Genomic DNA, 27,851 nt, shown 5'->3' with positions numbered 1-27,851 from the left:
TATGAAAATGTCATATATGCAGAGAGTTAACATTTTAAAGCTGCGAAACACTGGATAAATCAATGGAGTAAAAGAAATACTAAATACCGTTGAGAGAATGGGAAATTATTTTGTGATACTTTCTTGCCAGAAAGAATACAACAGGCTAAGGCGGGAATAATAAATAAAATGTTACTGATTAATAATAAAAAAAAATGGAGGAAAAGATGCAGAAAAACAAACTAAATACTGTGTAATAGAAGTCTGTTGACAAAAAGAAATACCATGTACATTATGTATTGCCTGAAGGCATTAATAAAATAGCAACTAATGTGTACTTTGAATTATTATTACTTCCTTCCATTGTGTGAAAGATATTACAAATAATTTATGCGCTTAGGTAAAAGTGATATTAGTAGACATACGATTGATGTTTCTGTATTTAAAAAATATTTATAATAATTTGTACAAATCAATTACTCTTGTGAAAACTTATACACATTCATAATTAAATTAATATCACATTTCATTATTGATTGATTTAAATAATATTTGTAGGCTGATTGAAATTACCGGTAGGCGGACTCCTCGTCATCATGGTCGCCATCTGTAAAGATAAGTAATTGCTTAATCATTATGATTAAAAAGGATCTTAATTTGCATTGCAGAAAAAATGATCCTACGTTCTGGATGACTTGTTTCTTGAAAAATTCAGATGTCGCTGAAGAAATATTTTTATCTCCTCCCATTTTGCACTTGACATATCCATAGAGATTAGCTCCATTCAGAATACCGCCAATAGTGGCGAGAAGCAGCCATTTGGCTTTAAATCCAAATAAAGCCACCAGGGAAAAGATGCACCATAGCAATGGTGATATTATTAAAGCAAGCCAGAATATCCTGGACTCTGCTGGATTAATTCGATTCTGTTGAGCGCCCTGAAACACAGGGCATTTATCAGATGTAGGTTTATAATGGTCATTTGTTTACAAATTACCGCTTATGAAAAGTCAGCAAACGATAAATTATGCAAGGGAAATTAATTATGCATAAAGAGTATTATCAAGTATTTTTGAAATAAAAAATTCATAGATATTAAGTAATAATACAATAAAGGCTGCATGAGAAAAAACAACCGTCTCACATTTTTATAAATGACAACTGACTTTGCTTATTCCTCATTGAAGTGAATATAACATTAATAAATGAATGGATAAATTATGAAACTATTCTAAATATTTAAAAAGATGATCTCACTTATTCTTTCACAATACAATAAATCTACGTGGGTGAACAAAATCTTTGCTCATGAAAGTGTCAAGGACACAGAGAATGAAAGTTGAAATTCCTTGAACTGCTTATGGTTTATGTTAATTAGGTGACATAGTCCGAGCGTGATTGATTTTATATAGAAAGATTAGAGCTGACTTAGTAGATGTTTCAATGAAGAAATTTACTGAACCTTTCTTGATTCAAATACCCAATGGCTCACACCATTGTCATCAACATAGTTCCACCATCTCAAGCCCACCATCAGTCTTCCAGTTATATTCTTAACTGTCCAGAAATCCATTGACAACAATAGAACAACGGATACAAAACTACCTATGAAGCTGCTGGACCAAAATCCACAGAACAGGTATGTGACTAGGGCCAAAGCTCGGAAGCCCAAATGGAACATTGTAACATATGGATGCCTACAATTATATTATTTGATGTTAATTTCTTTATAAAACTTTTTTAACTTCACAGTGTTGGCATCTTACGTAAGTTTTCCTTTTTGCGCCTCATCTTCTTCTCCAAAAGCAATCGTATCGTCATCCATGAGCAGAGGCACCTTTAAGGATGATACGATTAGAAAAGAGTTCTTTGCTATAGCACAGCAACTTATAAATACATATTTATAAAACACAATGACAAGCAAATATATTATCAAAATATTATCAAATCAATGTTCGAGCATAAAAGTTAATACACACAAAAATAAAAGTTTAGAAACTAATGCAACATGTAATAAAAGTTTATTTCATTGCTGCAAGCATTAAAAATATCAAAGAGACAGCAATGTCAATAAACAACACTGGTCGGACCAAATACTACCTGTATCCAAACTCTTGTACAACGCAAATCTAACCGATTTTTGCTAGATTCATAAAGTGTGCAACAAGTGAAATCCTGTACAATCAAACAGCTTTACAACTTAAACAAAATCAAAATCTGCCATACACGCAGAGCAGAGAACCTTGGATATCCGACCAACAGAAAAATGATCTACTAAGCTAGACGAGCAGTGAAACAAGAAAGCAAGAATAAAAACGCGTGTGTCATTTGCGGCCGGCGAAGCGCAAAAAGCCCGAGCTAGCATTACAAACTAGGTGCACGACCGGCAAATCTCTAATGGAGCAATCTGTAGCAACCGGGCTCGACATTTTTCATGTGTATACATACACGTCACTATCAAAGCGAGTTTCGGATTCAGGCAAAGCGCAGGTGGGCACACAACAGCTTTTTCGGCTCGTCGATACTGAGCGAACGACTTTATTTTCAAGTGTTCTCTTTCCGTCTACACGTGCTCAGCCGAATAATCACAACAGAAACGTCAACAGTCCGTTTAAAGGATCAACAGCAAGCTCGGCCTGGGTTATAATATCAACTGTCATCAAGCCACATTCCAAGCAGAAGGCTCCGACGTGTACAAAACACCTACCGAAGCAGACGCCATGTTTGCTCTGACGATGTGGATGATGCATCCGCTGAACTCGTTTTGATATGCGCAAGCTGCGAGTTTCGTGCGGCGTTGCCGGATTTTCGGCGGGCTTTTCGAAAAATGAATTACTCAAAACTCCGAAAATCTGGACGCACTCTCGTTACAGAAAGAAACTCCAATTTCAACGCTTTGAACTCGAGAATTAGCGAGGCCAAAAATTTTATCTCAACCGTGAGTGTAAACACAAAAAGAGCAGCGGATCTAGTCCCGAGCAAAAAGCAATACGTAACGCCCTGAAAAGTCAACCCACATAAACCATTAGCGCAGCAACAAAAAAAAGCCTCGTCGGAGCAACGTCGTCAATCGTTATACCGCGTCGTCTGCTCTGCCCTCGCATCGTCGAAACGGCAACGTCGCCGCCATCTCGTTAAGCATCGGAGCAGATCCCACACACACGGGCCGGCACATAATATACAGTCCCACACAGAGAAACGGTCGATAAACAATGTGGGTTAGTTTTCCGCGACGGCGCGTCGCAAACGGCACATCGTCGTCGCGCGACGGTAGTGTGCAGTGTCGTAGCAGTTCGCGTCGGCCACCTGCCTCTTTTTGACACCTCGACGCACGTGCCGCCGGATATCCCTTTATACCTATATACGTGTGTGGCTAACATTCGCGAGTTCGCGCGTGACATCGAGGCCTCCAGGAAAGGGCCCCGAGTGTATTTCGACGTGTATAGACAAGACCGACAGACTGCATAGGCGTAGGCATGAATCTCCGAATTTCTGCGTCAGGCTGCAATCGATAAGATAACCCCACCTGCGTGTGCGGTTGCAAAGAAGCGAGGGCTGGCTTCCGGGGAGTGAGAGAGAGAGAGAGAGAGAGAGAGAGAGAGAGAGAGAGAGAGGAAAGCGATGCGAGGTAAACAAATCGTCCACCGCCTGCACAGTACAAGTTACGAGCGAAAGGAGGAGAGCTGAGAGAAAGAGAGTGAGAAGACGGAAGCGACCTTGCCATGCGTCGCTGGACCGACCGCCGAAGCAGCAGTAGTAGAAGTAAGAACAGTAGCAGCATCATCGGGGCAACTCGGCGGATACAACGAGAACGACGTGGTGGGGTCTCGCCGACGAGATAAGGAGCAGCGACTGCAACGCAAGACCGTCACACGGGTCCGATCGCTTTACGCGCGAAGAGCCTTTCTCTTCTGCTGCCGCTGCTCTGCTCTTGCCGCGAGTGTATAACCATCGTATACACACGCACGCACGCGCGCGCGCACACACACACACACACACACACGCGCGCATACAGGTGCTGTGTATTGTATAGGCGAAAGTTTTCCAGAGAGGGTTGCTGCAGCTCGCGTAAACATGCTGAAGGACTACTCGCCGGTGACGCAGGCCCTACTCGGCACCCTGCTCACGTGGGGACTCACCGCTGCCGGCGCCGCCGTCGTCGTCGTCATTCGCGGCAAGCAGGTAGGGTTGATTTTTATTGGATGGAATAACTGTCGTTCTTTTGTTTGAACATTTTTTTGCAAAGAACTCGTGGTTAACAGTCGATTTTCTGAGCTTTTTTTTCTTTTAGATGATCGCTACCATAGTATAGAAGCATATAATCGCATTGATATTTTTAACGATAGAATCTAACCTGAGCCAAATCTTGAATTCAGTTCAAGAAGGCTTCTCCGGATTCACCGAAATTTCACAAACCATTGGATCGTCAATATCTTCTTAACAAACGAACAATCCAAACGCAAACGTTCGTCCTCCGCACGCATAAGCAGACACTTCGATCAATAAATTCTCACGACAATTCGCAACTGCGCTTTACAATTGATCGAAAGATTACTCAGTTTACTATCTAAAACTCCGCTATGCACACGCGAGCTTATCTCTCTCCCGCGCCGAAGCCTTGACTGCGCGCGCGCAAATGCATCGCTGAGCTTTTTCCCCCCTGATACGTATACTTACACCCGAAAATAATATTTGAAATTTCCTTCGCAGAGAAAGCTGCTGGACGTGAGCCTAGGCTTCGCCGCCGGTGTGATGGTGGCAGCGAGCTACTGGTCCCTTCTAGCCCCGGCGATCGAGATGGCGAGCGAGAGCAAGATCTACGGCCCCGAGGGCGAGTACGCCTTCGTCCCGGTGGGCATCGGTTTCCTCATCGGCGCAGCTTTCGTCTACGGCACCGACGCTCTTATATCGAGCCTCGGCATACAGTCTCCCAATGTCCTACTAGCCATGCAGTCTGTCGGTACGAACAAAAAACTTGAGCTACACGAGCTTAGCCAGAGACTGGCATCAGCTCACAAACTAAAGAGTGACAAAGAGGACTTTGACGACGATAGCAGTCAGTTTGACAGTGCAGACGTGATTTCGAAGCACGGCTACTATAATAATGCCGGGCCGGGATCAGTAGCCAAATTTTACGCCTCGAACGTTCTCGAGTCGACCACTGTTATCGATGGTACCCCTAATTCTCTGATTAACTTTTCTCTCTTTCGCTATGTATATATCTCTCTGTCTGTCTGAAAATGGAGATCTGTATTATTACTATCTGGGTTCAACTTGATTGTTTATATTGTTACTATACATATACATCTATTATCTATATTACTTACTCTTGCCGTTCGTCGTTACATATACGTATTTCTGTATCGTAGATTTTTGGACGGGTCATGTTTGTTTTTTTGTATGATTATTTTCTGTCCGTAGGCTTGGAAAGTGGGATCAGTAATTCATTTAAACACAGCATAAGCTTGGAACGAATCGACGCCGATGAAAATTCTATCTACTGTTAATACTCCAAATCAAAGTCGTCGATTCGTTTTCGTTCACTGGGACTATATAATATAATACTTGTGGAGAACGTCGATCTTGTAACGCAGTCGCGGTTCATGCTCTGCTTCGTTGCGTCTTTTTCGCTCTTGCCGCTCGTATATACATGTGTGTCTGGCGATTCGATAATGAACGTGAACTCGCGGCACTGATTTATTTGACTGCGCGATATCTCCGGAGAAAGTTTGCATTGACAATACGAGACGACGTCGAATCGCCCGGCATCATTTTTTAGGGTGTGCTCGCCTCTAAGCAAATCAACAAACAACGATCACGGCTTGTATTTGTCTTACACCAAGATACAAATAATTGCACAGGCGATAAACTGTAGCGTTGCTTTTATCAGCTCTCTCGATATCCATTCGAGTTGCTTCGAAAAAAGCGTCGGGGATTGATTTGCTTAGATCGAGTGTACAATGCACGTGCACTTTTAGTCCTTTTCTCCTCGTAGAATCTCCCATAATCTCTGAAGTTTCACGCATGAACGGTCATTATTAACTGTCGGAGATGATAAGTATGTACGCATGCGGTTAGGACTTGGATCACTTTGCATGACTGGGCTCGTCGTGATTTTGGAGCGCCTAACCCGGCCGTACGATAGCTTCCTCTATGCCGTCTCGATTATTCCATAAAACCGCCCCGTTAAAAACCGAGAGTCGCGATTAAACCAAACAATAATAATAACAACAATAATAAGACGTGGTGTAGTGAAGTGAGTATAGAATCAGTGTACATAGCGAATTACGTAAATGGCATAATAAATCCCGTTCGGTTAACAACCAGTGCAGTGCGTCTTAAAAAAAGAAAAACGCGCCGAGCGCAAGAGTATAAAACAATAAAAATAAACAAACATAAAAAAACAACAATAATCGAGACGTCAGGAAGAAGAAACGTATACGCGTTTACAGGCGCTCCAAACGAGCGTTATTGATCTTCTATCGAGCTTTATCGCGAAAAGCAGGAGTAGCTTGCACGACATGTCACTAGTTTGAGAGCATCCCTCTATAAATCGTATAAAATTCATCCCCGACGATGACGAACGGGCTGCGGTGACAATCGCCCCAAACGATCCAATGTTCGCAGGCTTCTACGAGCAGAACGCGAGGAGACGCCAGCAGTCGGGAATCCAGAGGAGCAGCGAACCCGGCGAGGTGGGAACCATCTACGAGAACCCCGATAACGAGGCCAAGAACAACCAATGGAAGAGGATCCTGCTCCTCGTCGTTGCCATCACTGTGAGTCTTATATACATCTTTGGGAAAGACCGAAGCTCTATTGCGGTACATCGTCGGATTTTCAAGTCGTGGGTGGGATAACGGGACAGTAATCTCGAGGAAAAGCAAGAGCCTTTTATGGTCAGGCGTTTCGTGTGGGCCATCGCGCCGTGAATCACTTTTGTATCCTGATGCGAAATTAACGCGTTCGAGAAAAAAATGAGACGAAAAATATTAATGACGAAAGTGCCCTTGTACGCGTTCGGTCTCGAGGAAGTGCGGTATCTATAGGTGTCTTCGCGATGGTCCATATATTTTTTTTACCCCCGACATTTAAATTCGAATAGCCGCGCGCTTTGCGATTATTACTTTCCATTGTCTCCGCCGCTGCAAAACTTTACCTTCATTTTACGCGGCTGAAACGCGTTGCACAATCAATTAGTTTCCTTGACTTTCGCGTGAATTTCCGTACACTTTTCCATCAAGCTAATCTTTGGATTCGTCTTAAGCTCATTTGAGAGTCGGTGCAAAAAAAATGAGGCGGAAAAAAAACGTATGTTTAGTGACATAACGAAACGCACGTCTTTATAACAGCTATAACAGTACCGTAACGCGGCGTTATTGTGCTGTTTGGATACACTTATCGTAATGAAAAGGCCGTAAACGTTGCTTCGCGAAGCTGGTGATTGAATCGTAAACGAGGCCGTGTGATACAATGAACCATATGTAAGGATTACCATAAATTAGCATCGCATTGTCTTGGAGGGATATTGCTCATATGGAAGAAATATTCACAGACATCACGTCTTCGATATTAACGAAAAATTTCTCCCACCACAGGTGCACAACATTCCAGAGGGTCTCGCGGTGGGTGTCGGCTTCGGCGCGGTCGGCAGCAGTCCGTCAGCGACTTTTGAAAACGCAAGGTAAGTTAAAGTATAATGTGCGTTTACCTGCAGTGCTCGCATTTTTTTTCATCGCGCGCTTCCTCGATTCACCGTTACACGCCCAATTAGCGATCGTAAAGTCGCGCGCTTTTAGGTGAAAACGATCACTGCGTCGAGAGCAAGGTCGTGGGTTTTCGATTTTTTTTTCGCGGCTCTCGATTCTAGCCTCGTGTCGGAACGACGCTTAAGTGAGCAAAGTGGCGCGAGAACGGTTTTTGCGCGACCTTCGCTGATGCTGGATCGCGGTTTGGGGAGCACAGGCGCCGATTTGGTACGGCAATTATGGGGTGCGGTTGTATGGTTACGTTATTGATGGATTTTTTGTTGGTTTTCGTGAACTGGGGATCGTTAGTTTAATTATTGAGATTTGAATGATTGAAAATGGTAAGCTTTGAGTGTAGATTGGATGAGAATACTTTGTGAACAATTAACTTTATTAAAAGCATTTTGCATTAAAAATACTTTTATACAAAAAAGTACACACGCGATGAGAGGTCAAAGGAAGAAGCAATATTATTGAAAGCTCAGGATATATTATTTATGTAACCAATATCCATATTGTTATTGCATATACGAATTAAGAACGAGCAAGTTGCTTCAATTTATTTTACAAATATTATTTTAATTTGCATTTGAAAATACATCAATCAATTAGTTTAACTAGCCTTAACGAGTATATCAGCATATCAGCAAACAGGTTATTAGAGGAAGATAAATGACGCGAAATCAGTTTGAAATTTCTTAAGATAAATTGTTATAAAAAAAAGAAAGTTGAGCGACACTTTATTACTGAAATTATTTTAATGTGTTTATTTAACTTAAAATATAAGTATATTTGAGTTATAATACAGTTTTATAAAAAAGTATTGATTATACTGTCCACACACAAACACTGTTTTTTGTAATTATTTTAAACTTTACCTCACTGTCGCAGCTAGGTAAACAGTTATTTTTATAATCCTATAAACAAAAAATAAGATTACAATCAATCACGCACAATTGGCACAATTATTGGATTTTCCATTTATCCTGTTGACAAATGATGCTTGAAACAAATCTCAACTGTGTAGAATCAGATGTTCTATTGCACTTTTTTTAAATGCCATAACTCGGGGAATCCGTGGCTAAAAATAATAATCAATTAACAGACTTCTGTACTATACTGATAAGTTTATAATCTGATTACCGAACAAGCCAAGTGCCTGGACAATATTGACGATAAGCAATTTGTTGCGATTTTACGTGTGTTCGAATATTACGTGTGGCTGATATCGTGATTCAGCTCGTTACCTTTTTTTTTATCGAAATCATAAGCTTGCGATTGATAGCGATTCTACAAAAGTACAGATTGAAAATCCTGGTTCAATGGAGGTTTTATAGCGATGCATGATTAGTTGTTGATTATTGAAATTCATAAAGTAAGAAAATGTCCATTCGATTTTGAGCGTTGAAAAAGTATTGTTGTAGGCGTCTGAGAGCATCTTGACCATACTACTTAGAATTTTCTTGAATATCATTTTCCATTATAGGGAGTTTCTTAAGCAGTTGAATTAAGCAATATGTAATAAAGTTTGTGCTTAGTTCTTTGAAATGCAAGAAAAACTTGCCCTTGTAACCCTCTTTATACAATAAGATTTATCATTAACAGATCTCCCTATTAGATCTCAAATCAAGCTTTCTCAGGTAGAAATAACACATCGATATTATTTTTTAAACAATTTGTAAGTTATACGAACGTTTCCAAGATCGATAAAGTAGAAAACTCTTCAAGCATTCGGAGCAACTGCTGGGGAACTATTTAGATGTTAAAGATTCAACAATACATCCAACTAAAAACTATACACGCGGATTCATTTCGTCAATCGACTTCTCCTGCACAAACATTTCGTTTCTCCTTATCAAAAACATCGTTCCAATCGGCATATCTACCTTTGATAAGTCAGGAACCTTCTCCAAATCAGACTCTACATCTCGGTATCGCTTCGGTAGCTCACAACTCTCGACTATGATCCGCCAGATGTCGACACTCGTCTCTCCAAATCTCTCTGCACAACCCACTCCTCAGCAGCAGTAGTAACGTCCAGAGAAGGCAAGCCATGGAGAGGGACTTCTCTCTCTCCCCCCCCTCTCTCTCTCTCTCTCTCTCTCTCTCGTTCGCGAAGGCATTCGAGGTAGGAGGTCCGCATGAATGAGTTCCACGGTGGTCGGCTACGAGAAAGAAAGAAGGAGAGGCGCGTCGGGGATTACCCGGAGGCAGAGTTTATTGGCGCGAGGAGCCTGTACTCTCTCTCTCTTCTCTCCGCGCAAGGAAATGTTTTCCGAGCGAGTAAGAGAGAGAAAGAGCGTGTGGCCCTGGAATCCAGCGAGCCCTAGGCGCCGCGCATTCCATCCCTACTCCTCGACGAATCGCGCTCTCGGACACGCTGTCTTGTGCGGAGGAGAACAGACATGGCTTTTCTGGTCCCGAGCGAGAACCTTCGCGTGTCGCTTATATTATTACCTATGTACATTCTCGTTGTATAAATATTTTGATTTGATACAATCAATCGGATATACGAGTCCAGAGTCCATCGCGAATTTTCGCGAAACGTCGCAAATAAGCAGGCGCACAAGGGTGGGGCTGCGAATTCGAGGAGGCAAGGCGGAATGAGGAACGTAGTTAGCACCAACGGCGCCACTTTGGTCTAGACGCGCGCGCGTGGGTGATGCTTTTGCCGCGGAATTCTCGGAAGGGACACCCTCTCTTTCGCGCCCAGGTATAGCCAGATTTATCGTGCGGATATATTGTTCTATACATTATATTATCCCCTCGTTCTCCGCGGGCCGTATAACACGGGCGTCCTTTTACAGATCGAGAAAAATCGTTACACACCATGGGTTTCTCGCGCATCGGCAGGTTTTTGTACAAAATAGAGAAAAAAAAGTACCAGCTTCGAAATACCGCGAAAGAAAGCCGTTGGTTCGAGGGATCGCCTCTTGGGCATACACGCACACACGCGCGCGCGCACATTGTAGAGTCGGCGCTCATTTAAATGGACTCGGGGCCGGTCGAGTTGGCTGTGGAATTCTCGCGCGTGCGCGAGCTACGCGCGGCCCTCTGATGTCGGGATTAGCTTGCGCGGACACGCGCAGCTCGAAAATCATCGTCATCATCCTCCTCTGTTCCCCTCTCTCTCTCTCTCTCTCTCTCTCTCTCTCTCTCTCTCTCTCTCTCTTTGTCTCTTTACCCGGAACTCGTAAATTCGCGCGTCGTCAACTCTCGCACATGCGCGATTATAAAGAGAGCTTCGAGAAAAGTCGATACACGGATGCTAATCATCGTTCGCGACGTATAAATGAATTTTCGGGACATGTGTGGGACGCTATATATGTGCTGTATACGTATATCGCCCTCTTCAAATATGCATGAATGACAACGCTGACGCGCGCAGAGAGAGAGAACCGATAATCGACGGAGGTAATCGCGCGCTGGGGCTAGGCCGATTCATTCATAAGCTCTCTTTCTGGTGCAAGAGAGCGACGGGCGTAAGTAAGCCAAGAGTCGGCAGAGAGAGAGAGAGAGAGAGAGAGAGAGAGAGAGAGAGAGAGAGAGAGAGAATTTCTCGCTTTGAGACTGGGCTGTATGATGCTGCCGCTGGAGAGGAAGCATACATTAGTCAGGAGAGAAAGAGTATGGGTACAGGAATGTACGCGCATGTGCCTTGAATCGCTCACGGTTGAAATTCTGGAATTTATTTTTCCTTTTTTTTCTTCAAGCTTGTAATTATAGACGATTGAGCTACACGTGTTTTGTAATGAGTCAAGGAATGCGTTGGTTGCGTTTGAATTCTCGATGACACACGCAGTTTTATAGTCTGCGCGATGTCAGTATAGAAATTTTAATGAACTGCGATTTATCTGAAATATTAAAAACTACGTGAATTAACACACGAACAAAGTGCGGCTCTCTCTCTCTCTCTCTCTCTCTCTCTCTCTCTCTCTCTCTCTCTCTCTCTCTCTCTCTCTCTCTCTAACGGGGCCGATATTGTCGCCGGCGCGTCGAATTCGTGAAAAGTGTACCGTAAAGCGAGGAGAAGCTGCTGCTGCTGCAACCGTGCACGCGGAATGTCCCGCAAGCGGCTTTCTATTTCATGGCACATCGAGCAGCTGGAATCCAACGCGAATACATCCCAAGGAGAGAGATAGCGAGATATGGGGGCTTGCATAATCGCGATCGATCGGATTACCCGCGGCAGATCGCTAACGGAAAGTTGAGCTTTCTGTCGCATTTTTTCAATGTGCATTTTTGCGTGTCGCATACATCAGCTGCGTGAAAAAGCACGACAGCCTCGATCTGCATCTTCCCGAAATAAGCCCACGGCATACAGTATCCGTCGAGTGTACGATGCCTATATACACGTACGCGTCAACGTACCGCCTTGGAAAGGACAGTAGCGTTCGTTGATCGCGGCGTTGCGCAAAATCGGCTTCCGTTAGGTCGCGCGTGACCGGCTGCACAGGTGCGCGCTTACACCGGAGAGCTCACCTCGACGTCGTGTCTGGTATTACGTGGACTGCGTCTATGTTGCAAGGAAAAGCCTCTGCTGCTTTTTACTCTCGCGACGTTTCATTCATTCCCTCGCGTTCAGCTCGCGGCCTCCGCTGGAATTTCCTCTACGACGAGAGCTGCGTCGAGTGTTCCGAGAAAGATTAATAGCCTGTGTGTATGGGATAGGAGCTTTTCATTGAGCTGTGTATACGCAAGCTCGGCGTACAAATATTACACCTATGCGTTGCGACACGAGATGCAAACAGGTGCCTCTTTGCTCGTATATCAGAGTCTGTAATGGTCTCCATATACTAGAGTCGCGACTGATGTCGCGCGCGCGAAATTTATCTCAAGGAGACCGAGTCTCTCCGCTCTCTGACTCAGCGGCGCAGTGGTTTTTTGCTCGCTTTTCTTATCCGGCGAATCTGGGTCTCCGCGCGCGTGGTTTTTCCATTTTTTCCACATCCGCTCTATACTTTGTCGCGCGCGCGCGCGCGCGAGATAAGAGGAGAGGGGAAAAAACGTGAAGCGTATCGAGTCGTGCGTAGAGAGAAAAAGGCGGAGGCTAGCGTTCATTGAGAAACGCGTGGATGAATGAGCTTGCAGCGCGGGCCGACGATTATTATGCCTGATCGCGTATAGCCAAGCGATTTAGGTTATAATTAGCTTTGAAAAAGTGCAACGAGACAGGAGAGTCGTTATATCTCGAGGTATATTAGAATTCTGGAACGATTAAATCATCATTCCGCGGGAAATGCAAATGAGCGTAAATGCCTTGCACTAATAAGGCCGTGACTCCGTGTACAGAGAGAGGAATACGTCTATGGCAGCGGAGCGAACGGTCGGACATATCAGTCGGAAAAAATCGCGAATAACCGCACGTTCGCCATTAACGAGATAATCGTAGCTGGCATGTACGCCGAGCTCTTCGTCCAAAATCATCGTTGTTACGCTATAGAGTCGCAGCCAATGAACCTTGGCTTCCTTAGCTCTGCAAAAATCGTTTGAATAATTCATGCGCGCCAACTTTTTCCAACCTCCGCAGCGACCTTAACACCGTCTCTTCTCCCCTTGGTGAAAAAAAAAAGCAACGACGAAGTGGTATAAGAGAAACACTGATTTGTATAATACACGTCCATCCCATCGGCGGCGGCGTCTCGGCCCATCCGATCATCAGAGAGGTGAGATGCGCTGCTATGTTAAACATGGCGCCGGACAAAGCTGCCGACGAAACCATCTCATTTCAGCGGCTGTTATCCTCTTTCTCTCTCGCGTTCTCCGCACAGCCGCCTTATTATACACCGGTCGACAGAGCGCCTACTCCGATGCTTCTCTTCTCTCCCCCTTTGGCAGCTACCAGTTGCCTCGTCTTGGCCCTTCTTTCCTCCTCTCGGATCCTTCTCCCCTCGCGCGCGATTTCTTCGCTCTTTTATTATATTTCGGAGAGGGTCCGCGGGAGGCAGCTTGTGCAAACCCGTACACCTTGCCCTTCCGACGCTGTTTTCTATGTGGACCACTGCTGCTAGTTTTAGACTCGCTTTCGGGAAGCTCCAAGTCCTTCTGAGAGAAGATCGCGAAATTTTATCTCAAGTCGGCCGTACGTACGGCGAACGGTGTTAACAAGTCAATACACGAATGTAACCACCATCGTATGTCGGGTTCTGCATAAATATGCATAGAAGAGACGGCGTACTGTACGCTGACACACATATCATGCATACGTGCACGCATACCTCTCTCTGGAGAAGCGAGAGAAGAAGAAGAAGAAGAAAAAAGCGACGCAAGTGTGCAATGGACGGTATCGTCGAGTGCGAAAAAGCGCGAGAAGGATACGGTTGCGCGCGGTCGCTGTATATTGAAAGGGGAGAAGCTCTCGCTCGACGTGTCTACGTGTGACGGTAAAAAAGGAAAACGAAAGAGAAACAAACGAGATGCGGCAAAAAGAGAAGAGGGATGTATATATGCAGTGTAGAAAATGAGAGAGAGAGAGAGAGAGGCCGGAAGTACCGTCTTACTCGACTTCCTTCGGCCATTAGCAAACGCCTGAATTGGCTCGCCGAGCACGATAAGCGCGAGTGGTATATAGTCTCGCGTTTTTACGCTTTATAACACACACACACACACACATACACACACACACATAGAGTGTATACGAAAGATTCGTTGTGCCGATATATAAACGCTCGTATAGTCGGCAATGCAGCACTTGTTAAACCCATCGATACTACCTGCGCAATTTCATTTATTATTCTCGTAAACGAAACGTCTGACCACAGCCGGTCGCATTCTACTAATCAAACTTCGCGCCATCGGAGCTGTGTGTCTGCCCTCTACGTGCGAAAATCGTAAGCCTCGCGGCGTTGGCTCCTCTCTCTCTCACTCTCGGTCTGTAGAGAGAGAAGAAGGGGGGGAGGAGAAGAAGAACCGATTGCCTCGTTAATCCTTTGAGCGCAAAAGATAACCATCTTATTCCGTTTGAGCGAGCGCGCGCCTGCGCCTTATAATCATCCAGGCAAATCCACTCGCGGAGAAGTTCTCGGAACTGACGGCACGACGGAGGGGGGATGAGCAGAGCCGGCAGCAGCAGCAGCTCCGTAGTGACATTCCATGCCGATACTTCTCTCTCTCTCTCTCTCTCTCTCTCTCTCTCTCTCTCTCTCTCTCTGTCTCTCTCTCTCTCTCTCTCTCTCTCTCTGTCTCTCTCTCTCTCTCTCTCTCTCTCTCTCTCTCTCGTCTCGTGTTTCGCGCTTGTGTACGCCAGTGTATATATGAGCGAGAAGGAGGAGAAGTTTGCGCGCTCGCGTTTTTCCCTTTTTCGTCGGGGGTTCCCCTACTACTCTCAGGAGCGGTGTACCTATGCAACCGCAGCGCCCTCTGCGAGGCGTTCGCGCTGCCGATCGCCGCGACTGTGCGACGATCCAAGCTTTGGGGGAAAATTCGTAAGACTAAGGCTCGACATTCCTTCGACGAGTTTGTCTGATGAGCGAGTTAAACGGCACCTTTTCACCCAAGACTTGCGAACAATTTTAGCCATACCGAGATTTCAGCATCGCGAGCGATGCCAGGAATGCGCGCTCGCATTACGCATGCGCGACGCGTACAGCAGCCGCAGCGTTCCGTAGCAAACTCGCCGTTATACTTAACACACATGTCCATACGTCCTCCGATCCACGACTCGGCCTTCCATTGTACATTCATACGAATTGGATTCACCAATAACCAGACTTTCCCGAAAGAAAAGACCGGCACAGGTCACGCGTGCGCGCGCGTGTCCAAATTAGAAAAGGCATTCCTGACCCCCTCCCCTCTCCACAGCCTTATAAAAATCTCCGCGAGCTCCATAACGAGGCAGCGGCGCAGCTTCCAAAAGAAACGCTGCTGCCGCTGCCGAGATGATCCCGAAGGAACGAAGCGGAGCGTGCTGCTGAGTGTAAGAGAGGGGGGGGGGGTAGGCGAAGGAATGCATGGGAACGAGCTGCGCCGAGCCGACCGCGATTTGCCCGTCCCGCATTCCACCAGCTCGCTCGCTCTCTCTCTTGCTAAGACCAAGAGAGAGAATCTTGCTGCCGCTGCGGGCCACCGGCCTCACTCTTTCTCTCCACCTACGTCTTTCTTCTGCGTGTGTGTGTATACACATATACCCGTGTAACACACTCGAGTGAGAGGCTTTCGCTCGCTTCATTTTCACGATTCACAGAAGTTTCGAATTTGAAATTCAGTCGCTAAAATTACGACGACGACGAAGACGACGCGTGTATAGAGAGAGAGAGAAGCGATTATGCGGAGAAGCTCTTCCTAGAGGAGCGTCACCCCGCGCGCATACCAGCCACTCCAGTTCAGCGAGCTTTTTTCCAAACCGACGACCGGCTCTCTATCTCTCTCTCGGTCTACCTTATACACGTTATACACGTCGATGACGACTATCATCTCTCTCTCTCTCGGCTGTAGGTACATCTTCCGAGAATTTCCGATTTTCCGAAGAGCAGCTAGTGTAGCTTCGAACTTTTTAATCAAACCAGAGGAGTGTGTGTGTGCATAGCAGGATTTATAGCGCGCGTTCACGCGAAATTGAATAATTTACATGAAATTACGCCTGCGAGTGCAGCTCTCTTCGGAGAAACTACCTGTTGCTTCGAATACGTCTCTCGCGCGCGACAGAGGCCCGGGAAAAATGAATTTATTGATAAGCCAGTATGTATACCGATCCGTTAGCGATTTTTCCAAAATCGATCTCGTACCCTTGTCACGTGCACCTCTACATACGGCTCATCGCGTACACGTACAGGGATGCGGCTCGAACAGAGGGAAAAACTACTCGCAAGAGCGAGAGGAGGAGAGAGAGAGAGAGGGAGAGAGAGAGAGTCGCGACGAAACTTACATTCCGTTCTCACGAGCGGACGTTGACCGGTGCGAGCGAGTAAGCGAGAGAGAGCGTTTCGCCATAGTGTGCGGAGATGCCGCGCGTGGCGCTAGTTTGCCAAAAGAGATCCAGCTCCGCTGCTGATGCGCTCTGGCCCCCGCGAGCTACTTTCGGCCCTCGCGAACACGTGCACCGATCGCACTCTCTCCCTCGCTGTCCTTGTCTCGCTCAGTCTTCTGCCGAAGAAACTGGGCTATCCGCCGTTCGGATGTAACGTACGCGCGTTTGAAGTTCGCGCTCGCGGAATTTTCAGCTTCCGCAGCGTCGATCTCGCGCATTTAACGGTTAAGTGCACTGTCGCGTGCTTCGATTTTGATGTACTTATTAGTGAAAAACCGGATGCTCGCAGACATCGGCGATCGACCTCGACCTTAGCCCGTAAAACGCGAGCGTAGCTGTAAAACGTTTAATACAAACCATAGAAAAAAAATCTTAATCGAGCGTACATACGCGTCTAGTCCTGCAGGACACATCCTAAATCAGCTCGAGCGCTTGAGGAGCAGTCCTCAAAGAGCGAAATAAAACTCATTGTCAGCCCACTTTTATGCTAGTCGACCCTTATGTATTAGCTATAACAACGAGGCCGCAGCTGCCGGCGGCGGCACAGGTTGGGGAACTTCCCTCTCTCCTTCCCCACACGCACACACACACACACACACACACATCTACCATTATACACACGGGCGCACACAACGCTTCCTTTCTTCCGCACGCGTTCCTTCCGCTCTCCCCGTGTGCGCTTTTATAACGCGCCGCGTCCTTTATTTCATCGCTTTATCTCGGGCGACGCGACGAGCGAGCGGCTCCGCTTTAACCTGACGTAATATCCGTGGATGTGATTTATACGTTGATCGATAAAATTCATGCACAGCGTGTGTATAAGCAGCCATTGCAGAGACACATTTTACGAGCTTCCGTTGAATTAGGAGCTGCGGGATTCCTGCAAAATCGCGACTTTTCCGAGTATACCGAGAGCGAAGAATCTATTCATATACATCGCCGCGCGCCGGCGCTCGCTCGACGCCCCCCCGGGAATTTCAATCTTAACGGTACACATTATACGCCTTTCTCCGCTCGCGCGTTATTTCAAAAACGATTTTCCAATCGCGGCCAATTTCGTATCTATAGCCGTGTATCCGCGGCATTAACATTTTTCCCATGAGTCGCGCTCGCGCTGCAGCACACGATCTTCTCACTTTCCCTCGTTCGGCTCTTTAACATATTATACGGACTGTGGAACAGCCGTATGTGTCTGTGTGTGTGTAATACAATCGGACACCGGCGAGAACGAGAGCACAGATCGACCGGACAATAGCCGGACATAAATTCCTATCGTAACGTTAATCCATCGTCTAATCGACGCGACGCGTGTGCAGTCTCTCGTTTTCGGAGGGGCTGCTCTGATTCGTATAACGTTCGAACGGTCTTCGGACATGACCTCGAGTTTCCTGTCGAGAGAAAATCTCTCTCTCTCTCTCTCTCTCTCTCTCTCTCTCTCTCTCTCTCTCTTTCGGCCGATTGAACGTTCCGCCGCGGCGTTGCGGGAGCTGAGATGCAGTAGCAACGCGAGTGGCATCGTCGCGGCGGGCTAACTGTACCTCCTCTTATGTATAGCTGCAGCTCGATGGAATGCGCCGAGGGTAGCCGAGAAGAAGGAGCCGACGACGCGTGTACTTCTCGCCCATGTATGATCCATCTGTGACGGACGTATCGCTCGCGTTCATTCATGTGCGAGCGATATGCGCCAAAAATCATATTAGAAAAAAAATCTTTTTCGCAATATACTGTACGTAGTAAAAAGCCGACTATAGCAGCTCACAGAAGCTCGAATTAACATTCCTCGACTTTACACTGCCGGACGCGATCTGGGTCACTTTGTTTTCTGCCCATCCGCGCGCGCGCCGGTAATTTCGCAATCATCCTACGAGAGCCTTTTTGCACGCGGTTTAGACCGATTCTCCGCACACCGTATTGCACGCCTTTGTCCTTCCTGACTACTCGCTGCTGTACACACTGCAGTCTACTGTGTGCAGAGAGAGGTTCGTTCGGGACGCAGCTACGGGTCTATTTGCGCATCGGCGGCGGCGGCGACTTCTGGAATGCACCGAGAGAGTATAGTCTTTCTAGCGGACGCTGTACAGTGCTGTTAGGTCATTCATTTAGCGGCTGCGCCGCCGCCGGGATTCCATCCGCGAGGCAGATCGCGATGCTCTTTTGTGTGAGAATATACTGTGCTGTTGCTGGACGCGGAAAAATTTTACTTTCGAAAATCCTCACCTTCCAAACGAAAAAACGAGCCGTATACGTGTAACTCACAGCAGCACACACGTACAACACACACGGCTATCAAGAGCCGTTCATTCACCTGTTCGCTCTGCAGCAGCAGCAGCAGCTCTTTCTCTCTCCTCCAAGCGCTCTTTAAGCACTTTTTCCGAAGCGTCTATCTCTCTCGGGTGGAAGAAAGAGACGCTGCAAGAGCTCGAAGGAAATTGGCGGCTTTCATTCAAGGGCCGCGCGCGATATCTGGCTTTATCGCGATCGAACTTTATTGCGAGGCGAGAGGGGGGAGGGATGATGCTACGATTATATACACCCGCGGCTCGTTCTGAAACTTCGAAGCTTTACTGTATTCGAAGTATATATAGCTGCATGTATTCCGTATAAACAAAGCCGCCGAGCGTCGTCGCGGAATTCAGCAAAGGCAGTCATATAGCGCGGCCGTAACATTGCCCCGCGAGTCGAGGCTGCCGCCGCCGCCGCTGCTGAATGAAACGACGTCCGCGAAAAATGCTGGGAATGTGGAAGCCGACTCTGTGTAATGTACTCGAGAACTCGTTCCTTCTACACGCGTATATACCGGCTCTTGCGCATAGTTCTCGGATTTCGCCGATGCGCGTTGAAATTCGCGCCTTTATAGTTGAGTGTTTTTCGTACGATTCAATGATGATCGATCGATACGTGTATACTGTATAATAAAGCAATTTCCGTTTCAGAAACCTGGCCCTGGGCATCGGCATCCAGAACTTCCCCGAAGGCCTGGCGGTCTCTCTGCCATTACAGGCGGCCGGTTTCAGCACCTTCAAGAGCTTCTGGTACGGCCAGCTCTCGGGAATGGTCGAGCCGATCGCCGGAGTCCTCGGCGCGGCTTGTGTCACCCTGGCGGCGCCTGTGCTGCCCTACGCTCTCGCCTTCGCTGCCGGTGCCATGATCTACGTCGTTATCGACGACATCATCCCTGAGGCTCATCAGAGGTACTGTTTTATTTTTTTAACGTTTACCTATATGTATATAAGCCTTGTGAGAATCAAAAATTAGAGCTCTCAGTTAACCGGCGATAAATCGCGGCTAAATTTGACAGTTATGACAGAAAAGCCTACAACGAGACAGTACAATAATAATTCACTTAAAAATCGGGAACAATAATTCACTACGCCGCTTACGTGTGTGTACGAAACTCACCCTATAAAATCCGACAATTACCTCGCTCTTTCTCTCTCCAATATACATAATAAAAACTCCAAAGCACAGCGCATTAAGAGGCGAGTAAGGGGGTTGAAAAAAAAGAAGCGAGAAGACAGTGTATGCAACAACGAGTTTTAAAGAAGATACGCACTCCCCTCTCGATGTAAATCACGCGCGACGATTTTTCAGCGATCGCGCGCTCGCGGCGAGGAGTGAAAAAATCCAAGGGGCCACCGGCCCCCCCCCCCCCCTTAAGGAGGCCATTGTGCACCTTGTGTTCCCCGAGTGCGCGCGTTGCAGCGGAAGCTCGCGCAAAGACAAAGGCGCGAGAGCAGCGAGCGGGGATTATAATATTCGCCCGAGTGCCTATACCTGCGTGCGGAGGTTTTCGGGAGAGAGAGCTAACTGGTTCCTGTATACATGTGCGAGGATCCTCTTTTTCGAACGCGAGGGCTGTATCGAGGGACCTTGGGGTACAGTCGCGATAGAAAGTCGACGCACTGTTGGAAGATTCGAGTGAAGATCAGAGAAAATTATAATGAGTATAGGGGGTACTTTTTCACGCCACGGTACATCCTTCCGGCGGAACCGGCAGTGAGTATACAGCGAAGAGATCGCAGCATCCGCGCGCGTTTCCGTCTCACGTTTCTCGCGCCCGAGCGCAACCGGAGAGCTGTGTTGCACAGGGGCCTGCTGCACCGACACAATTCCCCCCTTTTTTCTCCTTCGCGGCTCTTTAAACGCCTCGCTTATTAATTTTTTTCATTTTCGCTCGCATAAACACGCGTAATATATGGGAAATCCGGAGGAATCGAGTAAAACCATCGTCGATGCAACAGGTGTGTCTCAAATACGTTACTAATTTTCGCTCCTCTCCACGGCGGCATAACGAGAGTCTAAAAGTACGTATACCCGAGGTCGAAGGTTCAAGAAGGAGAGAATGGAGCAGTCGAGTGGAAATCGAGAAACCGAGTAGGGAACGCGCGTGTCTCGGGGGTCTCGGGGAATATCGTAACGCCCGGCGGCGTCATCTTCGCTCATCGCGCACCGGCTTGCAATTGGAATTGAATTCCTGTGGGATGTTCTCGCGCCGCCGCGCTCTGTACTTATGCCTATACACTCGGCTAATTATACACGCGCGGCTGATGTACATCTGTTTATTATAGAAGCACAGCTTATAGTTTTCTCGTATATACACAGTTTCGTCAAAACTCGAGAGCGCAATCAAGGCCGCTTCAAATGCGCGTAAAGCCTATACATACAGCTCCCGAAAAACTGCTCGTTCTCTCTCTCTCTCTCTCTCTCTCTCTCTCTCTCTCTCTCTCTCTCTCTCTCTCTCTCTCTCTCTCTCTCTCTCTCTCTCTCTCTCTCCTGCTTTCCCATAGGCGCGCTCGTCCTTCTTCTTTCTCCGTGTCTCATTGTCATTGTAATTGGCCGTGGCTTTGTGCGGCTCGCGCGTGCGATCTAGCCGAGACACCGGCTCCCGAGAAAGCTTTTACTCGTGCGTCTGCAGCTCGCAGGCTCCACACACGCACATATGAGATACTCGAGCCAGCCGCGCTCCCTCGGGAACTCGTCGATGGAAAACAACACAAAGGTGTATGAAAACAGATCCCCGCGGGCTTTCGGGGAAATAACGTTCTCCCCCCTTTTTTCGAGCGCGCGCAGGTACGGCATCGTGTGCTCTGATTCTTTTTTTTTTTGCGGGCTTTGTAATTTTGCGATGTAGGGATTTAGCGACGAATTTATCGATGAAAATTTCAGGCCCGCGGCGGATTACGAGAGACAAGAGAGCTGCGGCCCGACAGGTATTTACGCCGCGATGTATGATTGATGCTCGAAAACGCCCACAGCGCACTCGTCTCTCTCTCTCTCTCTCTCTCTCTCTCTCTCTCTGGAAATTGATGGCCGCGCGTGTAATTTACAAAATCAACAAGCCATGACACCACCAGGCCAAGTATACGTATACGCTCCGACTTTAATCCCCGGTTACACCGAGACTATAACGTCTCGCTAGAGAGGACGAGGCCCTTTTCTTTTGTACCGCGCTCGCGCACACATTGTATACGGACAACGTCGGGGAAATGGCCCCGCAGTTCATTCTTTCAGCGTTTGAGGTATTATGAGAGAGAAAGAGAGACGCTGCAGCTTCTGCAGTTCTATGGATTTTATGACCGATTTCGGGGTGGCTACGGCACTTGAGATTATATACTCGAGGGGAGAATTTCTGTATCGCGTACATAACAAAAGTCTATGTAACGAAATTTATCTCAATGAACTTTTTGCGCTAACAAGGAAAAATCATCTTGTTCACAGCGGCAACGGTAAACTGGCCAGTTGGGGCGCGATAGTCGGCTTCCTGGTCATGATGTCCCTGGACGTAGGTCTGGGTTAGCTGCCCGAGGAACAGAGCCGAACCAAATGCCAAATTCCGAACGGCTGCTGATGCTGGACAAACGTTTGCTGATAACTGCGCTGTTCGCCGATCGTCTTTCTTATATGTATAATAAACGGAACACGTGCAATCACTGTTGAACGATGATGTGCGCGCGAGAGGCATGTCGTTTGGGTCAGAGGTAGTATTTTTTTTCAAGGACGGCGTGTACGTGCAGTATAATATGGACGAAAGGTCAATTTTTCAAGATGATATATATTTTCTCATGGTGTGTTCCTCGATAGATAATCGAAGCAGAAAGTGAGGTATTATTACGTATGTTTACTAGTGTTTAATTTAGTTTCTAGAGATAATGCGATGCAAGAAGAACAATTTTTCTACGCGTTTTTATGCCCGCATGGAAGCTCGCACCGGAATTGGTGCATTTTTCAAATGGAGTGATTTTTTCAAACTTTTTATACGAGATGAGTGTTGATCGATCGATTGACGAATCGTTCAATGTAATGCGAGATTGGGTTTGAAAAATCTATAGGAGACTAAATGTAAGGCGAAAAGTACTTTATACAGCTTCGCGGTATATTTCAATTCAAGTCAATTTTTAAGTGGTAAATTTGAAATTTGGTGAGGTGCTTTATTCTTCTATAATGTCTTTTTTAAATGCAATTATGAGGCATAAACCTATAATTAGAACTAAATAATTGTTACAATACATTGATATTGAAAATATCAAGCTGTATCTAAAAATTGATTCATAAGCAAATATAACGAGGTTCCAAACCCATCCTCCTCTTTCCCAATAAAGAGGCACCGAAGGTATATCATACCTATATATACAATATAGAATTTCTATTTTGCTAGAACACTATCATATATGAAGTGGCCGCGTATATATAAATAAAATTTTGTACATAAGGGCACATAGCGAATTCAAAAGCAAAGCGCTCCGGGGGATCTCGTTCTCGACGAACGCAGAGCCCTGGATGAATACTTACATGTGTATTATATTGTTAACGTTTTGCGAATAGCACAGGGTATAAAATACGACCGGTTTATATTAAACCAATGCGCGCTGAACGAGTTTCATGTGTGTGACGAGGATCGACTCGAGTGCAATTTCCACGCGCAACAAAACTACATGGTGGAACGAGACGACGTTCCATCGGTGCTATGTCTATTAAAAATGTCGCCTGTAACCATACCGAAACAAGCAATCGATCGTATGCCTGTTCTTATATTATATTATTATACTATATTAATAAAAAATGTCCTTTCGAAACGTCTCTCTCTCTCTCTCTCTCTCTCTCTCTCTCTCTCTCTCTCTCTCTCTCTCTCTCTCTTCAAGCAACAGTCACCTCCGAGAAAATCAATCGAACGAGAGCTGCATACGTAATGTCAGCGAAGCCCAAGACCGCGCGCGAAGCACCGGTTTCGACAATACGAGGGATGAAAGGAAGCAACTCCTGATGCGGCGTATATGCAAAGTTGCGCAGGAAGACGGCGCTCGAGGAAGAAGGAAGGAAGGAAGGGAGAAATGCCCAAGGGGGAAAGACAGTCGCGCCGCAGCGTTCATCCCCTCAGTCGACTGCGCGCCGCGACGCCGTGTGTTGCGTACTCGCGGTTGTCTCGATGTTCCGAGTGCGTTGACGAGTTTCTTGTAAGACGACGACGTTGTACGACGTTAAAGTGAGTTGAATAATCTTCGAGGGTAAATTCATTTCTCTGCTTACAATACTATTATTATATTGAAAATTTTTCTATTGTATATTCAACAAACACAGCGTAGCCTAAATTTTTCTTTAAATTTTACATTCGCCTTGTATCAACCGAACGATCGCTCGCGATATCGATTACTCTCAGCTGTAGCTATATACCGTTCTCGCACCTGCGAGATACTATCGTTAGGCCATTGCGATATTCGGCGCGCACAGCTGCATTGTGGCTCGATAAAAAGGCAATGAACTTCCCTGGCGCTGCGGCAAGTCGCACTACACTCGCACACATACATATAGCGGAAGGCAAGCAGGCGCGAAATCTATTTCTCCCCCCTCGAGACCGAGGAAAAGAGAAGAGAGAGAGAGAAAAAAAGAGGACTGTGTACTGTAGGTATATATAGAGGTGTTCGGATGCATGCATGGCTTGGAATCGGGGCAGAGGGTTAGCGGATTCTTTTTTCAGAGCTGCTATGCGGGCTTTTGGAAAAGTTTCGCTGGCGCTGGATGTATACTGTATTGCTTTTTAATATTGTTATAATTCGATCATCCACATAATCAGTGGTAAAAACCCTTTAGCGATATTAACCACGTATCAGCTGCGCTTTTCAGCGCTACATACACAACCCTCGAGGCAGAGAGAAAGAGAGTAACGGCACTACCCCAAAAGCCGAGTCTAGCGCCTCGGAAACGGGGGCAGCAGACGTCTGCGGATTCGGCCTCGAGAGCAGCCGTTGGTAAATGTCTCGTCCCCTGGACGTTGGCCTCTTTTTTTCTCTCTCTCTCTCTCTCTCTCCCTCACCTTCTTTCTCCTCGTTCTCCCTCTTGGCCGACATTACGCAACGCACGTGCATTATGCACACACCCCCTCGAGCAGTCGTTTCGTGGTGTGCGCGGCTACTGCTCTCGTCGTTGGCTCGAGCTTCCCGAGAGAAAGAGTCGGCCGATCGATCGGTAAAGTGTGAGTTTGAAGTATTAAAATTTTTTTTCTCCTCGAATATCTCAATTTTCTCGACGCGAAAAAATCCATTATTTCTGCCCGCTCGACTGAGACTACTTCTCGCCTCGTTCCGCACCGAGCTTCACTTCTACACCATCTAGGGCTGTATGTACGTGTCTCTGTCTCTCGGTAATATTACGTCAGTTACGCGAGGAAAAAAACGAAGCGACGCGCGCGTCATCGGCGGCGGACGTCCGACGGAGAGAAGAAGAAGAAGAGGAAGAGAGAAAAAACACAATCAGCGTCCGCGAGCCGGAAGTCGTAGGAAGTCGTCAATTGGACGAGTCGAGAAAGAGAGAGAGAGAGAGAGAGAGAGAGAGAGAGAGAGAGAGAGAGGAGCGAGCTAATGCGAACGAACGGCCCATGGAAGGAGATGCAGCCGTGCTCGGCCGCCCAGACACGAGGTATTTCCACTTGCCAGTCGACGCGCGCTTGCTTCGTGGGATGACTGTGTGTGTGTGTGTGTGTGTGTGTGTGATTTTCTTGTAACTTGTAATCGTCTCTACTTTACTTCCATTCGAACGTATTTTATATTTAGTTTTTTGGCATACAATATTCACAGAGCGAATTCGCGTGACAGTCCTGTATAAATCGTCAAAGTTGATTATGAAATTGAAGAGATTAATTAGCAAAGTGCTCCAGCCCAAAATTACGCTCTAATTCCATCAGCTCGACATACAGACCGTATAAGAATACGCGCAGGCAATGAAACTAAACAAAGCCGCACGTCCCGTTCGTTCACGACGCGGTTATACAGTCAGCCGAGAGAGAGAGAGAGAGAGAGAGAGAGAGACTCTGGAATGTGACCCTGGAAAGAAAGACGGCAGCAGGCTCAAGTGGGAGAGTACATCGGACAAGTCCGCGGAGCCGGTTGCCGTGTATCTCTTCTCCAACTCGCTTCTCGGAGCTTTTAAACGTAGAGGAAAAAAAATCACCGAGAACGAGCTTTCAACTCTACACACATATACGTATATATGACCTACCCCAATCTCGCCATCTCGTCTCAACAGCGTCGACGTGGCTGTATCTCAAAGGACAACAGACACGTTGTGCGCGGCTCGGTTAAAGAATTTCAAAAACAGGCGACAAACAAGCTCGCGTATAATGAAGCATTTCCTCTGTGCCCTCAACGAGGAGGCTGTGTACAGGCCTTTTGAAAGCTACCCGAGGCGACTCTTATCGCTGCTTTTACCCTCAAAGCTAATATTATCGCGCGCTTGCATCCCCCGGGAGATGGCTGTAGGGAAAAGCTTTGTTGATGCCCGCTGAGAACTTACCCGGGTCACGTATTTTCTTCTTTTTCACGCGCCTTTGATTATCTTTTCAATTAGTATTCATGAGCGACACGACAGCCTTTATTCTTTCGCACCTGATGCTTGATGTGTGGGTGTTTGCGACGCGTTTTCACGCTTTCTGTCCGTATACGAGGGATGAGAGCTTGCGGAGTGGTTGGCTGGTTGGAAAAAAAGCATCGTTTGAATTTCGTATCATGTCGTCTCGCGAATGCGCCATAGCATCAGCCGTGAAATCGCTGCAGGAAACTGGTTGCTGAGGCACTTCGCGAGATCGCAAACCGTTATTATACACGTTTTAAAGCTCGACGAGAAGAACTCGCATGGGTAATATACTCGTGGACTAATTGAAAATCGATTTGGCGCCGCGAGACAGATGTGTAATGTGCAGTCTCGCGTGAGAATCTCGCGAGTTTTTCGTACACACGGCCGCGAATGCATAATAGTGCGAAGATATACACGTGAGCGTGTTAGGAGAGGTGGGAACAATCGATGCGATGAGATGAGCAGTTCTCTCTGATGTAACAGGGTAATGGATGGATACGGAGATTTGTTGGATGGTCAGGCTTTATTATTGTGCTCAAATCCAGCATTTCGTCAAATTCTAAAATCACGATTACATCTCAAATCAGCCCGCATCCTCCTCCGAACCCGGATACAAACCATCGGAGAGCAACGCCTCATCAGCTGCAGCAGCAGTCCCACAGAGGCGCATCAGAGCCTGCATTTCTCAAGCGTTTGCAGCAGCAGCGAGAGGGAGACACTCTCTCTCTCTCTCTCTCTCTCTCTCTCTCTCTCTCTCTCTCTCTCTCTCTCTATCTATCTATCTATCTCGGGCAAGTTTATGAATGAATGCCCCGCGCTATCGGGGAACCGACGCGCTGCGCAGGAAGGAAGTAAAGCGAGTAGTGTATAGACAAGCGAGCGAGAGAGAGAGAGAGAGAGAGAGAGAGAGAAGCGCCGCCCCCAGGACATGCCGCGCACGTTCGAGGAAGTTCGTGTGCGTCGTAGTCCGGGAGAATATTCAATTTTCGACTAGTCCGACTCGCTCTGCTCTGTACGTGGCTTTTCCTATTTAACACTGCAGTGTATCGATTGTCTTTGGAAGATTTTCTATTAAGACGTTGATCTTAACGCCATTTCCTCGCAGTCGCGTGTGTGCGTCTCGCTGTCTATATGCAGTCGCGTGACGGACTTCCGCACCTGCGTCGTCTCGACGTCGCTGCACAAAAGGAGGATCGGACGGTGTCTCGCAAGCTCGAAATAGAAAAGCTCTTCGGCTCATTCGGCCACTGCGGTATACACCCAGACTCTGTTCAAATTTTCGATACATACAACAGTCTAGCTTGCCTTATACGTTA

At 46.8% G+C, this 27,851-nt stretch overlaps 2 protein-coding genes across 11 annotated transcripts; one reads left to right on the top strand and one right to left on the bottom strand.

Moving 5' to 3' along the window:
- Positions 1–401: 401 nt before the first annotated feature.
- LOC100121266 (uncharacterized Golgi apparatus membrane protein-like protein CG5021) lies at positions 402–4,600 on the bottom strand. 9 transcript variants are annotated; one of them, XM_032598653.1, is made up of 5 exons: positions 4,334–4,600; positions 1,746–1,816; positions 1,442–1,676; positions 663–917; positions 402–586 (listed from the first exon to the last, which is right to left on the bottom strand). In XM_032598653.1, the coding sequence occupies exons 2-5, from the start codon at positions 1,802–1,804 to the stop codon at positions 521–523; spliced, it is 615 nt and encodes a 204-aa protein (XP_032454544.1). In that variant the 5' UTR covers positions 1,805–1,816; positions 4,334–4,600; the 3' UTR covers positions 402–520. The 9 variants fall into 9 exon arrangements, with proteins under 9 accessions (XP_032454544.1, XP_032454546.1, XP_031782368.1 ...); XM_032598655.1 differs by having other exon boundaries at positions 663–905; XM_031926508.1 differs by lacking the exon at positions 4,334–4,600 and adding an exon at positions 4,119–4,163.
- Positions 3,048–23,769, top strand: LOC100117269 (zinc transporter ZIP11). 2 transcript variants are annotated; one of them, XM_031926506.2, is made up of 6 exons: positions 3,048–4,161; positions 4,690–4,939; positions 6,607–6,758; positions 7,578–7,663; positions 19,626–19,883; positions 22,411–23,769. In XM_031926506.2, exons 1-6 carry the CDS (start codon positions 4,054–4,056, stop codon positions 22,487–22,489), a joined length of 933 nt encoding a protein of 310 aa, XP_031782366.1. In that variant the 5' UTR covers positions 3,048–4,053; the 3' UTR covers positions 22,490–23,769. The 2 variants fall into 2 exon arrangements, with proteins under 2 accessions (XP_031782366.1, XP_001604374.2); XM_001604324.6 differs by having other exon boundaries at positions 3,050–4,161; positions 4,690–5,152.
- Positions 23,770–27,851: the final 4,082 nt, after the last annotated feature.

This window comes from Nasonia vitripennis, chromosome 3 (assembly GCF_009193385.2).
Source record: "Nasonia vitripennis strain AsymCx chromosome 3, Nvit_psr_1.1, whole genome shotgun sequence".
In the NCBI taxonomy this organism is placed as follows: domain Eukaryota; kingdom Metazoa; phylum Arthropoda; class Insecta; order Hymenoptera; family Pteromalidae; genus Nasonia; species Nasonia vitripennis.
Note: the sequence above shows the minus strand (reverse complement) of the source record. Positions and strands in the feature narration are given on the sequence as shown.